The 14,465-nt window shown below is 39.3% G+C and overlaps 1 protein-coding gene across 1 annotated transcript; it reads left to right on the top strand.

Moving 5' to 3' along the window:
- The first annotated feature begins 348 nt into the window (after positions 1 to 348).
- Positions 349 to 10,032, top strand: adrb2b (adrenoceptor beta 2, surface b). Its single transcript, XM_085420947.1, has 4 exons — positions 349 to 587; positions 3,580 to 3,736; positions 3,846 to 4,137; positions 6,356 to 10,032. The coding sequence occupies exons 2-4, from the start codon at positions 3,583 to 3,585 to the stop codon at positions 7,389 to 7,391; spliced, it is 1,482 nt and encodes a 493-aa protein (XP_085277073.1). The 5' UTR covers positions 349 to 587; positions 3,580 to 3,582; the 3' UTR covers positions 7,392 to 10,032.
- The last annotated feature ends 4,433 nt before the right edge of the window (positions 10,033 to 14,465 follow it).

Genomic DNA, 14,465 nt, shown 5'->3' with positions numbered 1-14,465 from the left:
AGTTTGAATAGTGTTGCTGTTATGTTTTGCACTGCTGTGGTGCAGAAGTACAGCTAAACAGCAGCCAAATACAGAAGTCTGTGGTTTTGTTTGGCACCTCCTATGTGAGAATGTGAGGAGGGTGGTGCTGAAAAGAAGCTCAGAAAAGCTGACCTGAATAAATAAATGTTAAAACCCTAAGGTTTCCCAGAGAGCACTGGGTGCTGTCCGGCTGTCAGTGCACTGCAGACATATGATATATAGCAAAAGCCATTCCTTGTCCTCTGATAGGCTACTATCCTGATGTGATGTCATCGTGGCTTGCTTATAAAAAGGCTGACAGACTCAGCTGCTTCAAAGGGGCAAGTGTGCTTGAGACCTGAAAGTGTTTATACATGTGTGGGAACAGAAACAGGGAGCGAGACAGAGCACGCGCGTGTGTGTTTGTCTGTGCATGTCAGTCGCACACTAACTCCTGAAATTAACAACTCAGCAAAAAATGAAGAAGAAGCTGCTGGCAGACACTTTATTATGAATCTTTGTGTGGTGGATTTAAAAGCTTCTGGAGTATGAAATCACTGGACTGAAGAAGAGGACAAAGTCTGGAGGTAACAATTAAAGAACACCTGAAAATAAAAGTCTGTTTTACAAAGTGCAAATCTTGCAGGCAACCTATTTGTCACGGGTGGAAGCACCACTCTCTGTGATTTATTTGGACTTATCAAAGCAGTGAAATTAATATAGATTTAAAGTAAATGCTAAGGGATCAGTGCAGATAAAGAATCTTCAAGTTTTTCTAGTTTTACAAGACTATTTGACGATGAGATTGTTTAAAACATGTGCACCTAACTCTGACATCACGGGAGATTTGAAGATTACCTATCATATAATCGTTTAAATTGTCTGACAAAAGCTACAGATATCATTGATTTTCTTCCTTTTCTTCCTGTTATTATGGTATCAGGACAGAAACTTGTTTATCTTTTCCTAGTAAAGCATGTGTCATTTTCACAGTTTGCTCTACCGCCATCTCTTTATTTTACCGATGACAACAAAAGCTGGGTGTTCTCTCTCTCTGTGTATTTTCCACACACTTGCAGCTTCATGCTTATATTTGTGCAAGAGCTTTTGTGTGTTAAGTGCTCAGTGTACTTACTATCGCCATGCTCCCTCAGCCTAAATATTGGGACTTTTACGTCTCAGTAAATCTTTTGTGATTGATTCGGTCTCAGCTGTTTAAACAGTTTTGCTTAGGGAGGCGATTGGAGTCAGTTTTCCAAGTTTGACTTGGTATTAATGTGTGCAACCACCTCCTGCAGTACTGATCCCCTCTGCAGGGGTAGTGCAGGGGTCATTAAGGCAAAGAGTAACAGGGTAAGTGACTGGTGTTGTGAGAAAAACGACAGCGACTGTCACATCATGTAAACATAAATGAATCATGAAAGTCTGATTTTTGTGTGTGTAGTGCACAATCACACACATTATTGTCTAACAGAACTCATTTCAAAGCACAATTAAGGAAAATGCTATTTTTAAAAGGAGTCTGCACTTACCTTTCCAGCAGATCCATCATTTTCTCTGCACTTTTAGTTCGTATTTACTAAAATGTTAATGTGCTGACTTAGGGACATTTTCCAAGCAATGACGAATGTTCGCACAAACACGCTGCTGTGGACGCAGACGGCATGATTGACAGCATACCTGCTCTCCAAATTAATGTGCGGTGCCTCGCACTTGCAAAGTAATGACACCGTTTAACTTTCATGTTTAGACGATTATGCCACTTACAGGATGACTGTCATAAAAACAACAATCGCCCGACATTTAAAAAGCATCCCAAAATTCAACACTTTGCTCATTGACCCTGGGAGAACTGGGTAAACACTCGTGAATCAATGCACCTCTTTACTGCTGCCAATTAACATATGTTGTGAGTGTTTGGACTGCATTGGAATAAAGGCAACATTCACATGCATCTAAGTGCAAATGCACACAGAAGATCCAGTTGGCCAAACAGCCTTACGATTAGCATTAAGACATAGATGTGTTCTTCTCTTAATTGCACATATTGGAGAAAAGCAAAAATAAGTCAAATGCCACCTGTGAAGGGCAAATAGTCCATAAGTAGCAGACATTTAGTATCTGTCTACTACTCATGGACTGTCCAGACAGGATGACTTATACAACGTACCATCCCCCGACAGGGATCTACATCAGAAGCGCAAACAAGGATCGCCATATGTCTGCTGTCAGTTAGATGCCTGCTGTGGAAGAGCATTTATATTCAGTCTTGTTTTTATTATTACTATTTATGCTGGAACATGACTAGAAATAACATTGAGGAATAAATGCAACTGATGCCAAAACTGTACTGTTATGTATTTTTTAATGTATCACTGGAATATATCTATATCACCATCAGAGCAATGTGGGGATTATTTATTTAAGCTGCCTGTTGTTGCTCTGCCATGCACTGCTCCTTTGCAAACACCAGTATACGGGCTCCTGGAGCCTATATAGTATTTCACAAGCCTTGCTCTTCCTCAGCATCAGTTATTTGTGCTTAGTAACACCCTGAATCGAAAGTGTACACTCTGTACCATGGCACTAAGATTAGTGTGTAGAGGAAGTCCTGATGGCCTAGTGGTTTGGACAAGGACATTTACTTCCTGTAAAAGTTTGCTGCTCACTTTTCTCCTGTTTTCTGTCACTGCAGTATTCATTATCAGTTTAAAAAAAAAAAAGAAAACTAATAATCTACATGTTGGATGCTGATACATGACATTATATCACAGGACGTATGTTGTCACTGGGGAGGATATGTTTAAATCATGACAATATAGAGGAACATATAACTTCCTCTGTGAACACATATACACAGTATGTATGTTTCGATAAGATAAAAAGCAGGCTAGCTCTCATCCACAGACTTCTGTGAAAGCTATTTTTCATCAAATACTGCTCAAAGTTTGATATCTTTTCATTCTTTGATCATCCTGGCAGAAAGAATGATCTGTTGGAATACAAACAGCTTAAATATACTCCTGTGTGTGTTAATGGCACTTTAGGAGCACAATCATCTGTCTGTGCATTTACTTATGTAAGCACTATTATATAACAAGGGCATTTAGTGTCTTCATTTACATGTGTTGCAGGAGCCATCCTCTTGCTTTTACCAGCACTGGCATTTGCTTTTTTGTTTTAATGGCATTAATGGTGTAAAAAAAAAAAAGGAATACCCTTATTTGTTAAAGAAGGCCAAACAGATCAAAGGGTCACATGTAATCTTATTCAAAAAGCATCGGAGCCCGAGCAGATAACACCCCACTAGGAAGTGTGTGTGGACTAGTTGCAGCCAAATGCTGATCCTGTGGACTGAGGCTACACCAAAAAAAACATACAAATCCCATAAGCTGCTGCACAAACTGCTAAAAGCATGACAAACACAGAGGCATACCAAGGAACAAATACAAGCTGTCCAATCTCTTGTATACCTTTTAAACGTCTTCCCTACTAAATTGATCATGCATGCAAAACAATCAGTTTATGTGTCTTTATCTTTCGTGACCAAAGCTGTGTTTTTGTGTGTTTTCACTGTAGATCATGGGAGGTGTGAGTACTGTGTTAGCACAGACTAACCATTCACAGCACAGTAACTTCACCCAGGTCTTCAATTCTTCTAGACCAGAGTACAGTGATGCAGAACTCGTGCTGCTTGGTGTTGCTATGGCCATTCTGGTCCTGGCTATAGTTTTCGGTAAGCTGTGACTCTTTCGGTTCAATCAGATGACGGCTTTTATTTGAAATGCGCTTTTACAATTGATCCAGTTCATAGTTTCGAACACAGTTTGCTTTCTTCTACACAGGAAACGTGTTGGTGATTACCGCCATCCTGCGGTTTAAGCGGCTCCAGACTGTCACCAATCTTTTCATTGCCTCACTGGCTGTTGCTGACCTCATCATGGGTGTGGTTGTGGTCCCCTTTGGCTCTATCTCCATCCTGCGGGGAGTCTGGCAGTTCGGAAATTTCATGTGTGATTTCTGGACAGCGACCGATGTGCTGTGCGTGACTGCCAGCATCGAAACGCTTTGTGTGATCGCACTGGACCGCTACCTTGCCATCACCTCGCCGCTCCGCTACCCAACACTGCTCACCAGGTACAAAAGAGATGGAGCTTGACTAGTATGTAGTATGAGGTTAGATCAAGCTGCTACTGCAAATATCGCTACATTTTCAAACTTTCAAAGATGTTGCACACTTTGTTAAACCCAACCAGTGATGTCACATCAGGTGCTTTCTGTCTCCTGTTAAAGGCAAACACTGTTGACACGTGTTGCGGTACAACCAGAGTTGCAACATACTGGAAAATATGAGACTTGATTTTATTGTATTTGTTACAATGACAATGAAGATATTCTGATTCTCAAATACAGTCGTGGTAAAATATGGATATAGTAACATTAAAATAATCGTTAGCAGGTCTTAAAATTAGTTAAATAAAACTTTCAATGAACAACAATACATTGGACATATTACACTGTGTGACTGTTTATTATACAAAATTAATGCCTGATCGCAGAAGCAGTGTGTGAAAAACTGAATACTTCCTTACTGCTTCCGTTGGGATTAACAGGGTAGGTAGCAGCCAGGTGCTGCTAATCAAATGCACTTCAATAAATGTGTAATCGCCTCAATAAAAGCAGATGTTTTGGCAGTTTGCTGGTCAGGAACATTCAGGTGTGTGTTAACACAATGTGAAGAAGAAAAAACATCAGCAGTGATTTTATGGACGGGGTTATAAGGCCATTTTTAAACAATTTGAAATCCATCATTCTAAACTGAGAAAAAGGATTCACGAGTGAAAAACATTCGAGACAGCTGCTAATCTTCCAATGACTTCTCAGCAAATTCCTCCTGTTGGACCGTGCAGTGCTCAAAGAAACTGCAAAATACCCAAGAGCTACATCTCAGACTCTGCAGGCCTCAGTTAGCATGTTAAATGTTGAAGTTCGTGATGGTACAATTAAAAAAAGACTGAACAAGCATGGCTTGTTTTGGCCGAGTTGCCAGGAGAAAGCCTCTTCTCTTGAAAAAGAGCATAGCAGCACAGCTTCGGTTTGCAAAGTTGCTTTTGAACAAACCACAAGACTTCTGGAACAAAGTCCTTTGGACACATGAAACCAAAGTGGAGATTTTTGGCTATATTGTGCAGCGCCACATTTGGTGAAAGCCAAACACAGCATATTAACACAAGCACCTCGTGCAAAATCTCAAGCCCACTTTTTGCGCCTTGGAGTCAGTGAGTCGATCATGAACTCTGTGTACCAAAAGTATTTTAGGTCAAATTTGATCATGCAACACGACAATGATCACAAGCACAGCAGGCAATCTTCAATGACTCAAAAAGAAAAGATGTTCTAACTCAGTCAGATCCAGTTACTGTCCAGACTTCCAGCTGATTGAAATTCTGTGTGACCTTAAGAGAGCTTTGAGTAAATGAAAACCTGCTCACACTGATGAACGGAAACACCTCTGTAAAGAAGAATGAGTCATAATTCCCCCACAATGATGTGAGAGACTGATAAAGACACACAGAGAAAGACTATTTCAAGTCATTGCTGCTCAAGGTTGTTGTGCAAGCGAATAATTCATGTTTTTTTTACACACTGCTTCCACATATTAGCTTTGTTTTTATTGCAGAAATAATGACACAGTGCAACATGTCATGTGTTGTTGTTCATCTCAAGTTATAGTTACCTCGTTATAAGACATGATGATAAAGACTAGACAGTGTTTAAAAAAATAAATCCTGATATGTAAAACCTTAGAAATTATAGATGCTGTACTTCTTTTTTCTTTTTTTACCATTATTATATCTGACTCAAATTCATCAAATTAATACATGTATAATGTAGGTAACAGTAAAGAAGAAAAGCCATTATCTTAGTGATTAGCCATTTTAAATCTGAATGAATCAGAAGGACATATTTAGCAGAATATAATTAACCAGACCCCAAACTCATAATTACCCACAAATACGTTACATATAAAATTTAAAAGGAAGCTTAAGTAGACCACCAAACTGAAAAAGAGTGTATTTGGCATATGACATGGGGAGAATGAGAAGAATGAGGCATGTTATCTCTGCATGACGCAGTGCAGCTCATGTTACCTGCCTGAGCTAGATCCTGGGCTTAGCTGTAGTTAATTTAGAATGTAGTCGTGGCTATTATGTTGCTTTTAGAGCTCTTTTACATTTTTGGACAACCAACATAATATTTAACTAAGAAAATATCTCTGTGTTGTCACTCACGTCTACTGTTTGCAACATTCTTCACTTCTCTGCGCACTCTTTTGTCTCCTGCTGATAACCAGGGGTCGAGCTGTTGCAGTGGTGCTCGCAGTTTGGGTGGTGGCCTCCCTCATCTCCTTCCTACCCATACATCTGAAGATGTCGGTGTCACATGATCAAATAGCTCTCTTATGTTTGAAAGATGAAAACTGCTGTGAGTTCAACACAAACACGGCATATGCAGTGACTTCTTCAATTGTATCATTCTACCTGCCACTGGTGGTGATGATTTTCCTGTACACCCGCGTGTTCCAGGAGGCTCAGAAACAGCTGGAGAAGATCCGAGGAAGGGAAAGACATATGTATAACTTGCATTGCGCTTCACAGTTTGCTTATCCTGATGATAGCCCTGCATTAAATCAAAGCAGGACAGGAACTGAGGTGGGAGAAGAAGCAGGAGACGATAGTCTAAATATGCAGAACCCAAGTATGGACACTGGTAAAGAAGAAAAGGGGAAAGAGAGCAGATTGAGGACAGACAAAGGGGACGGAAAACATTCGGCCACAAAGCGTCTTAGGTTTTCTCTTAAAGAGCATAAAGCTGTAAAAACTCTGGGTATCATCATGGGAACTTTCACACTGTGTTGGCTACCATTCTTCATCCTCAACATCCTCAGAAACATACTCAGCCTGAAAAACATTGAGGTACCCTTTAGACTCCTCAATTGGCTTGGATATTCCAACTCAGCCTTCAATCCTCTCATCTACTGTCGCAGCCCCGATTTCAGGCACGCCTTCCAGGAGATACTCCATTTGAGGAGTAAGGGAAGACAGTGGAGCATAAGGAGACTATTGGGACTATGCAGCGAGAACAGCGGTTATCCCCCACAAAGGCTGAATGGGAACTCAGCTCTTACTGATGTTACAGAGCTTGACATTCAGCATTCTAGATGGAGGGGCAGTGTGGAGAGTTCAATTCAAGGCAGCTCACTGAATCTGGCTCCTCCATCTTCTTGCTCTAAGCAAGTTTTAGATGTAGCTCCAGGATCCTTGACCAACGGGCAGGCAAACCGTTCTGCCACCTGGAGCTGTAAGGACAGTCTGAGTTCAATAGCTTGACCAATTAGAGCATTAGGATTCCCATTGTGTGTGCAGTAAGCACCGATTTGTTGAAGTTAATAATGTTTGTGTTTGAGAGTTGAGTAACTCAACCTTTTGGTCTTTTATAAGGCCACGTTGTCAACGTTTTTATTTATGATCCAGGGTCCGATTTTTCCTCATAATGGCGTGAATCAAGAAGGCAGCTAGCTACATGGGCAAACTATATTCAGCAGTGTCTCCTTTCAAACAGGTATGAAGTTTGTCTCGATCATGAAGGCATCATGCTGTAGCTTATTTAACGAAAAAAGGGCAGTTTTTTGGTTCACGAGCTTTAAACACAGGAAAAGTTTGCAAAGCAGCGCCTTGAAAAAAACTCACAAAGTGACATCAAACATTATCAACTTCCTGAAATTGGAATTACTACAGGGATGATATTGGTACCAAATAAAACGTGTTTTAAGAGTACTAAAATATCATGCATGCTACTTCATTCCAAAATGCTCCTCAACTAAAGTCATGAGATTACCTGTTGCTTAAAAACAGAAGAGGAGTGAGCCGTCGGCGAGGTTGCTGCTTCAAATCACTGCACATTGTCAAAAAGATCATTGTCCTCATAATAAGAGTGCAGCACAGCAGCATTAGAATGTACTGGAGAGCACTGAATGCTCTGTAGGTGCAGTAACATTTGAGAATGTTGAGCAGAAAGAGGACAGAGTCAGAACATTAAAGACTTTCAACTACTGTTGATCATTAACAGCCCCTGAGTTATCAGGTGGGATGAATAAGATTCGCATCAGTAGATGTACTTCTACACCTCCCAAAGCTAATATTTATTTTAGAATCAATGTCAAAATCCTACATTGCCTTGTTATCTCATTCACAAGATTTCCTGAAAACTTCTGACCTTGAGGTCAAGGTCTCTGAGATTCTGACTCGTTCGAGATTTTTATCAATTTGAATATCCTGCGTCGCCTCGTTCTCAAGTTATCTCCATCACAAACTTGAGTGTCTACCTTGCCCGCCCACTTGCCAGGGTTACGATAATACTCAATCAGGTTTATACAGCTGAAGGGTAAAAATGAATTTTAGAATAAGTAAAAGTGTTTTGACAGAACATAATGTGTTCTTGCAAAATACCATCAAAATACCAGATGAGGACTACCTGTCTTGAAAAGCTGCCACAGTAATGGAGCCTTTTAAGTCAAAAACGGTGGTTTCTTACATTGTTCCACAAAGGATTAAATGTGAAATTTAAATAATATTTGCAGTTAAAATAAACTTTTTTTTCTCAGAAACCAAAGTTTATGTACAATATCAAGATAAACTCTCCATGAACCAGAACCCAACAGGACTGAGATAAAAAACTACATGTTTGCCCAGTGGCCCAAGGTTTTATTTGAAACGGGGAGTATATTTTAAGGCTCGCAGTTTGCCTGTTTTCTTCATTCCTTCTAACAAAACTCACAATTGGTCTGTAGTTATTTGGTGGTGTATAACTGTGTATCAGATAAACATGTGAGACCCAAACTTGTGACTGTCATGAGTGTCCTCCCCATGTGTTGGCTTCCTTTCATCACGTATTCCCTTAAACTATATCCCCCACTTTGTCCCTCCACCAACAACACCATGAACCCACGCTTTCCTTTTATCCTGTCTGCTTTTGCTCTGTTATAAGTACGAACGGTGCACTCTGTCACAAGAGCTGGGAGATCTTTTTTTATGTAGTTGGAACATACCAATCAGGTTACACATATTTTAAGTGCTTACTTTATACATCGCTCTCAGCAGAAGCTTTGCAGAAACAAAAAATTTGTTTGGATTAGTCTTTCTTTCGCCATTTCCTAAATTCAAAGTGATGATAATAAATTTGTCCAAATACGAAGCAGAGCAAGTCAGACTGAAAATGATCTCTCTTGTTCATCTTTTATGTGCACAAATAATTATTTGATATGTGATTTTTTTTTTAAATACTCTTGAACAATGTCAGTTACTGTAAATATCACCTACATGCATCTGTCTCAGTGTACAGTATGTTTACAGTATGTGAAAATGAGTATTTTTTGCAATGTAAAGCTCGAAACATCCACAGAATCTTCTTAATGTACTGTTGAAATTTGGATTACCTTTCAGGTGGGTGTTGTTTTTTGCATTGGGGTTCAAGTTCATTAAGTTATGGGAAATAAAACAGGTAGAATAACTGAAGTGTGCCTTTTGATGATAACTGAACTTACTGAAACGGACTTGATAAATCTTACATTACACCATAAAAAAGAGTTTTAGTGTAAAATTTTATAAAAAGTTTTCTCTGTACTTTTGAAATCGCACTTTTTAACCACATACAGAAACTTAAACAAAAAAACAAACAACGTACTGACTGAAAATTGCTCCTCATTTTCTGTTTTTTAAAGGAACTTTTTTGTCAGTGACATGGGAAAGAGGAGATCATGAATTTTATCCAATTGATACATATGGACCCTACAATAAAGCACCAAAACATGAGGCTACAGTAAGTAAGAAAGAAACAAAGAAAGAAAAAGAAAAAAATATATATATATATATATATGATGATGATGATGTGCCGTTAGCATGCAGTTATTTTCTCAGTTACAGGTTACGGGGAAATCTGGGTGTATTTTAATGTCACTGTATTTATTCCTTAGATAAAATAAATAAAACACTGCTAATCCGGTCCTTCCTAGCTTTGTCTTAGCCTTAGCACTCACTGAAACAATGATGCTTTTCAAGTAGCCAGTGGAAAATACAACTCAGTTACATGCTGTTGACCAAGCATGTCTAAAATATTATACAAGAAATTTCCACAACTGTGGAATATTTAAGGAAAATGCTTCCTCCAAATCCTCTCAGGCTGTCCAGTAAAATGACATTGAAGAAATGTGATTTTCACTGTGCTGCACCTTTATCCTTTTAAACTAACCCCTGAGACAGGAGCTTTTTGTGCTTATTCAGTCATCCAGGTTATTCATGAAGACTCCGCTGTCACGTATGCATTCAAGTTAAAGGTTACGTGCAGGTGGGGTGGGTTGTGTGCTGTGAGTTTGGCGTGAGTGCATGTGTGTGTGGGTGCATGTGACACATAGTGACAGCTGCAGCTGGTCACAGCAGCTACAGTATCAGCTGCTGGAGAGGAAATACAATCAGCTTTGCTGCCTCAAAGCACTCATACACACTTCTTTACCCTCACACATGAAAACAAACTGTGGATGTGTCCAAGTGTGTTTGTGAAGTTTGACCCATTTCCAATTTAGGTATTGGAAGATTAGCGTGTGGAGGCATCCTTTTTTTGGTGCGTGTCCAAAATGTTAACGATACTGTTGGTGTCATGATTACCTTAGATACTATGCAACTGAGCTCTATATGTGTGGGTAGGAGTGCCTTATGTTTATGTATGTTTTTGCACACAGCCACCACAGTCGGCACGTAAAACATGAGTGTAGCCATCTGTTTGTTAAGTCCCAGTGTGAAGTATTACACCAAGCTTTTTGTCATCACCATCTATCTAGAACTGCATTTCACAAAACGAGGCAAGTCGGAGTCTCGATATCCAACAGAGGTTTCTCTCATGACAGCATATGCATATTTTTCAAGAGTTGTCGACCATCTTGGATGTGATACAGTCACCAGTTGCAAGGGGAAAATGTGCATTCCCAGACTGGTTGGCAAGTGGTTGGTGTACGTTGCTGCTCTAGATGGTGCTTTAGCTAAAACCTCCTTGTGCTTTCTTTGGTCACTAACAGGCCACCACGCTTGCCTCACTAACCCCAAAATGCTTTTCTGGCATTTTGGAGGCATGACAGTGCAACAAATTTAACCCAATGACAGCTAGCAACCTCCACAAGCCACTGCCAAGCAGTCAGGGAGTACATGTTTACTTACAACCAGTATAACATCTTCAAGCTCCTCCAAGTCCAGACCCAAGTCTCAAGCACTGTGTACATGACATCACAAATGAAACATCAACAGACTTATTTTGGCTACCAGACAAGTTTCCACTGCTGGAAAAAATCCAAATTCCAGTCATCAATTCATTAACTTTACTTTGAGGAATAAACAGCATGTTAGTTGTTTATATACAGCATATAGTATATACAGTATGGTACCAACATATAAGTACTTTCTATTTCATAAAGTAAGGTTAATCTGTAAAGCAACAGTTTCAAATGATTTTTATTTTTAAAATAAAAACTTAAAATAATTTTGATGGAACACTGACGTCTAAGAGGGAAAATGAAATTTCTTTTGTTCCTACCTGTCATTTGTGTATTTGTAGCATTGGTCGAGCCAATATAATTATTCAGATAAAGACCATTGAAGTTTTATTTCCAAGATGCTAGGAGCAGCTCTTGACAGATTGCGCCTGCTCACATAAAACCCTGCTGCAGGAGACTGGAGTTACAAACTCCAGCTGCATAAATACAAGCATGTCTGTTAGCTAACTATGCTAACAGCTAGCAAAACCAGGTCAACTATTCCTTTGCTTATTTTTAGCCAACTTCCGCTTAAACTTTTATTATCTCAACAGGTAATTGTTGTTATTGTGTTGTGTGAAGTAACTTTTAATAATGCTTAGCGCTCACCTTCTTTCACAGAAAAGAGATGAGGGACGACTATCAACTCTTACCATGGTGGGTTTGATGTGAAAGCTCTATCGAGCACTTCCAGATCAGCACATAAGAGAACAAATCTAATATATTATTTCAAAAGAGTTCTACAGCAGCAAAATGCAACACTTTCTTTTCCTTCTGCCTGCTATTCATCATCCCTTGTCCACAACCCCCCTGTGCATATGTCCAAACCATCTCAGCCTTTCCTCCCTAAATTTGTCTCCCTCTGATGTACTCACTTCTGATCTTGTCCAGAGCTAAATTCTGCCATCTTTAACATCAGCTCTGCCTCCTGTCTTTTTCTCAGTGTCACTGTTTTCAAACTTCATAGCAGTTCCCACTACTATCTTGGGAACCTTGCCTTTTATTCTTGCTGCTATCCTTCTGTTACATATCACCCATGACACTAGTCTTCACACACTCCACCCATCTCCACTGTCTTCTTCGCATCTCTTGTGCACCATTGGGTTGGATGGTTGGCCTTGCTCCTTGTATCTCCACTGCTACACCTCTGTCTTTCATTGACACACATTATTCTGTCTCGCTTGTACTGACCTTCACTCGTCTTCTCTCCAGGTCATAACTCCACCTATTCAGGGTCTCTTCCACTTGCTCCCTGATCTCACTACAGATCAGAATGCCATCTGCAAACATCATAGTTATAGAGACCGATACCTGATTTCATCTTTATATCTATCAAACATCTTTAGCAAACAAGAAGCCAATCCCTGATTTGATTCTACCCTCACTGCCTCCCGACATTGTCTCACTGCCGTCCTGCACCACCCTCATATACTTCTCTGCCACTTCTGACTTTCTCATGCAGTACCACAGTTCCTCTTTTGCCACTCTATGATATACTTTTTCTAAAGGCACAAAGACTCAGTGCATTCCTCCTGACCTTCTCTGTACTTCTCCAGCAACGCTCTCCACCTCTTTAGAGCTCTTTCTCAGCATAATGTCTTCATGACATGGCTCACGCCTGCTCTTGAAAATGCAGCACAGTTATGCATGTGCACTATTAGAATAGTTACTGTAGAATAGTTACTTTTAATTTTGATATTTTACTTTATAAAAAAGCCAAATAATGCTCACACATTTTAATGAATTGTGTTCAGGATTTTAAATTGTAGTGGAGCATTGTCATAGTGTTGTACTGTTGCTTTTATTAAAGAAAATTTTGCAAATACCCCCAAAACTGGTCACTGTCAGCTGATGGTAAATATCTTTGAGGCTATCTTCCTTTCACACTGCTCATTCTGAATGTTTAGAGTGAGTTAGGGTAAGGTGATTACTTTTCTTAAAAGAGTGTTATAATAAGACAGCTTCTTGCTTCAAATGCTTCTTGATTTATAAAGATTGTTCAGACTGGACTATATTAGAGCTGCATGCTGTCTGCATCATCTGGGTTAGCTGTGGGGTTAGCAGGTAGTCAAACATCTCAGCAGAAATAACATCTGATTTAATCGCCTGGTAATCAAACTTTTATTGCTTCTACTATATATATAAATTGCATTGATATGGCAGGTGGTGTAGAAATGACTATTTTCATACTGTCTCCAGCTGTATTTAATATTCACTTAATAACAGTTATGACTAAACACACAATTTTTATTCAGCTGAGCCATACCTAACACTTAGTTTATGTACCAAAATTATTAAATTAATAATCGGTGTTGATTCGTATAGCTCAGACTTTTAGTAGAGCTGCGTTTAATGCACCACAATCATCTAATTTCTTGTTGCGTCTGTTTATGAAATGATTTAAATTCAATTGGAAGGTTTTGGGTGGGGAAAACCACACAAATCAACTCATATCACACTGCGCTGATTTATCTTTGAGAAAATAATGTGGTAAAGCACATTTGCTTTGAAGACTGATTTAACTTAAAACTGAATTTTAGTGGTGATGTTCTAATGTTGAAATTAGATTTCGTCAGGACTGATGTGACAGATTTGGACAGCGGATCATTGTGAATAGTATATATATATTAGGGGTGCAACGATACACAAAATTCACGGTTCGGTTCAATACTTTGGTGTCACGGTTCGATGTTTTTTCGATACAAAAAATGTTCATGCCTTTTTAATTTGTCATTTATTAAAATTATAAATATATATTTTAACTCAAAAGTACAGTTTTTAAATTTAACCATAACCCTTGTGCGTGTTTTTTATTTTGACAGCGAATGCGCACCTGCGGACTTATGTGCAGCCCTGGTTATTTAGCTCGTCATATTGCAGCCACAGAAATTCTTTTGTCCATGAAACCATAAAGCTGCACTTTCTTTTTGCCTTATAGTCTGATTTGTCATAACTTCTCCGTTTTGTGGTAAGCTTTTCTTTGGCTGTCACTTCTTCACCCTGACCTGTCTTATTTGGCTCAGCAGAACTAAAATATAAATCCTGCTGCTTTTACACACGCACTCACATAAGCGCAGCGATTCTCTGCGCGATCAACCTCTCACAT

The sequence above is a fragment of the Rhamphochromis longiceps genome, linkage group LG10, assembly GCF_057381845.1.
Source record: "Rhamphochromis longiceps isolate RC_006_pf linkage group LG10, R_longiceps_female_GT1.1, whole genome shotgun sequence".
NCBI lineage: Eukaryota > Metazoa > Chordata > Actinopteri > Cichliformes > Cichlidae > Rhamphochromis > Rhamphochromis longiceps.
This window is presented reverse-complemented; position numbering and strand designations above follow the sequence as displayed.